Here is a 3,663-nt window from a genome sequence, read left to right on the forward strand (position 1 = left end):
CTGGGCAGGGCCCTGACAATTTCCTTTGTGAAAATCAAATGTCACGATCTATAGATCTTTTCATTTGGTTACTTTTCCTTAGAAAACAGTAAGTTTCCTGTGTTGGGATTGAAAGTTAAGCAGAGTTGTACTGAATCCTCACCATGGCACACAGCTACTTTACCCTCAGTTTTATCTGGCACTTCCTGACTTAAAGCTTAATTATTCAGTTTCTTCTGATCATAAACCTTCTATTTGACCAATCTCGGTGGGAGGGAATTACCGGTATATGTGGTTTGATGAGAATCCGTGGAATTACCAGTGCATGTGGTTTGATGAGAATCCATATATCAAGATACTACTGAGAAAACGTCTCAACCCCATTCCGCCTTCAGTATACTGAGTGCTAGCTTGTCAGGGTTAACAAACTCCACTAAAGGTTTAACATTCCCAGATTTTTCTGCTCTGTAATTAAATTGCCCACCATCTATCTTGTTGCCAGTTTCCAAAGTTTAGTTGCCATCTCCTATTTGCTATTTATTTCCTCTGTTAAATCTGTTTCTTGGTCTTTTTAAAAATTTTATATATTTTTTACATTATTCTTCAATTTGTGCTTTTTTTTTTTTATCTCAGTTGTAATCCCTGTGAACTTCCCATCACCATTTCACCCATCTGCCCTCACTATAGTCCCCTGTGCTCTTTGCACCCCCGTTTTGGTCTTGTTTCCCTCTCCTCCCCCATAGAATGTCTCTGGTCTATAGTTGTTAGTTGATGTTCTTTTTTACTTTATTAAAATTACTGTATCAATATTTCTCTCTCTCTCTCTCTCTATATATATATATATATTCTATTTTCCTGATCCCTTACACTCCTATGAATGAACCCATCCAGTATTTTTGATTTTCTTTTTGGCTTATTTCACTAAGCATGAGCTTTTCCAGTTCCATCCATGTTGCTGGAAAATGGCATGAGTTTATCCTTTTTGCTTGCTTAGTAATATTCCACCATACATATATAGCACATCTTGATTCAGTCATCAATTTTTTGGCATTTGGGTTGACTCCACATCTTCCCTCTTGTAAATAGAGCAGCAATAAGCATGGGTGTGCAGGTGTCATTTTTGAATCGATATTTTTGTGTCCTTTGGGTAGCTACCTAGGAGTGGGATTGCTGAGTCATCTGAAAGCTCCATTTTTAGCATGTTTCTTCGTGTTTTATGCTGAAACAATTCTTCTATTGCTTTTTTCAGATATCAGGAAGGCAAATTGGTAACTGGGGCCATCTTCAACAGATTTTTAATGTCTGGACCTCCCCCCCCCAAAAAAAAAACAAACCTAGTCATAATTGTCTGTGCTTTTCAAGAGAGATTAAAGTCTCCTTTTTACTTTGGAGGGCTCTTTTTATATTGGGAGTTCATAAAAGTACAATTTAGGTATTGAGCTAAAGGTGCAGGATTAGGTGATAAGCTTTCTTAGGAAACCTCATAATCTTAGCATTCTGTCTTATTGTCGCTTGGGAAAATGTTGAGTTAGTCTTGTAACTACCAGGTGGGTAGCATTAGTTGAGTATGTACATAATCATGCCAACAACTCTTTGGCACCTGGTAGAGCTAGTATGATGGAATGGCCTGTATATCGAGAAAGATTTGGATCACACAGTTGATCCTGTTGTGTTATCAAATGCTACATGTGAGATGTATTCAGTTAGAATTTTTAGCACAAACAAAGCTGCAAAGATTAAATGCTAATTTAACTACAAATACATATTATGGTTCTCAAAAGTATATGAAAGTCATTCTATGAATTCTGGTGTCATTTTTTTTTTTTTTTTACTTTGCCATCTTGTAAGTGATAAAGTTTTAATTTGGGGAGAGAATGAAGATATTTAATGTGCATTGTGGTTACCTCTGGGCGCTCCTCTTCTATTGGTCTGGCCGTACTTGTGTTGGTCGTTATCCAATACAGATTTATGAGAATGCTCGAGATTGTCTTACTCAGTGCCTAAATCTAAACTATAAGACAAACAATTGCTATGTTTTTATTCCTTTTATTTCAGTATCCCTCCAAATGTACCTGGACAGATGAGCTTAGTTTCCTTTAAACTAGTAGAGACAAATGCCCAGTCCCTTAATGGTGAGCTTCAGCTGAAGTTCTACATCTAGAAAAGTAGACCTAGTGACCTGTCAGCTGAATAGAAAAGATACCAGGAGAGTTGGGGAAAGAATAAGGAATAATGCAGGACCTCTCACATCAGTCACTCACTTTTAGATCTGTTAACATGATGGTGATACTACCTGTTTCTGAAGTATTTGATAGCCTAAGTAATTTTTTTAATAATATAATAGTTATTTTTACATCATTTTGTGCATTTTTCCATCTCAGTTGTAATCCCTGTGGGCTTCCCATCACCAAATCACCCATGTGCCATCACTATAATCCAGTACATTTCCCTCCCCCCACTGTTTTTGATCCCATTCCCCACTCCACCCCCATAAAATGTCTCTGGTATATAGCTGTTTATTACTGTTATTTTCTCACCTGGTCCATTATATTCCTGCTATAAGTGAAACCATCCGGTATTTTTCCTTTTCTTTCTTAGCCTAAGTAATTTTTTATTTTACAATTTACTCATAGACAGATGAGGAGTAGTTTTCTGATTTCCCAGTAGAGAAAAACCCAGAGCGCTGTTAATGCACCCAAGTGAGTCAATGTCAGAACAGGGCTTAAAATTTTGCAAGCAGAACAGCCAAGTAGGGTAGGTGGGAGTGGAACTTGGCAACTGTTACAGGAATGCCAATGAGGAACACTAGCCAGGTTAGGGTTGTAGGCTGGTAAGACTTTGGACTGACCCACAGTGGTTGTGTTCCAGGTGAAAGAAAGTCTGCTCTCATGCAAGATGCTCTTGCACTGCAAGCGGGATGAGCTTCGCAAACTGTGGATTGAAGGAATCGAACATAAGCATGTCTTGAACCTGCTGGATGAAATAGAGAACATCAAGCAAGTGCCTCAGAAGCTGGAACAGTGCATGGTCAGCAAGCACTATCTCAGTGCCACTGACATGTTGGTAAGAGAACAGTCTGTGCCCAGTGGTCACTTCTGCTAAGGCAGAACTCCCTGTCATTCTCTCTGCATTCTGTGATTATCTCGTAGCAAGTCATAAATCCCCCTTGCAGGTGAAAGCTGGCTGGTTCTCTTCCTAAACCCAGTATTTGACATGATAGGCCATTATTATCTATGTGTTGTCTGCCTTTGGAAGAATGGCAAGAAGTCTAATGGAAGAAACAAGTACTTAAAGCCTGTTGGAATGGAAAAGGGTGGTGTTCTCTGAGCCTCAGCCTAAGATTAATAATCCCTGTTCAAATTTGAAACATGCATGAGCGAGAACTTCAGGAGTTGATAAAGTTGACATACCACAAACTCTTTGAAGGAATATTTACAATAGCACTTTGCTTTTTCCTTTAAATTGATAAGAAAATAATTTTTGAGAATAATTCCAGATGAACTTCTCTCCAGCAAGACTACTCCATAGCCTAGCTCCAAGCCTCTTTTTTTTTTTTTTTAAAGATTTATTTATTCATATAGAACCGGGGTATAGGCCAGAGATGCAGAGGGTAAGAGGATTCACCAGAGACAGAATGGGGAGCAGAACAGGCAGATGCACAAAGTACACTGCTGAGGGGAGCAG

General features: G+C 38.7%; 1 protein-coding gene across 1 annotated transcript in view; it reads left to right on the forward strand.

Moving 5' to 3' along the window:
- EXOC4 (exocyst complex component 4) overlaps window positions 1-3,663 on the forward strand; it is a 648,177-nt gene that overhangs the window by 31,276 nt on the left and 613,238 nt on the right. The window contains exon 3 of the mRNA XM_004677057.2: window positions 2,848-3,042. Coding sequence (XP_004677114.1) covers window positions 2,848-3,042 — 195 coding nt within the window. The remainder of the gene's footprint in view (window positions 1-2,847; window positions 3,043-3,663) is intronic.

Source organism: Condylura cristata, unplaced genomic scaffold, assembly GCF_000260355.1.
Source record: "Condylura cristata isolate star-nosed mole 26May11 unplaced genomic scaffold, ConCri1.0 scaffold00005, whole genome shotgun sequence".
In the NCBI taxonomy this organism is placed as follows: domain Eukaryota; kingdom Metazoa; phylum Chordata; class Mammalia; order Eulipotyphla; family Talpidae; genus Condylura; species Condylura cristata.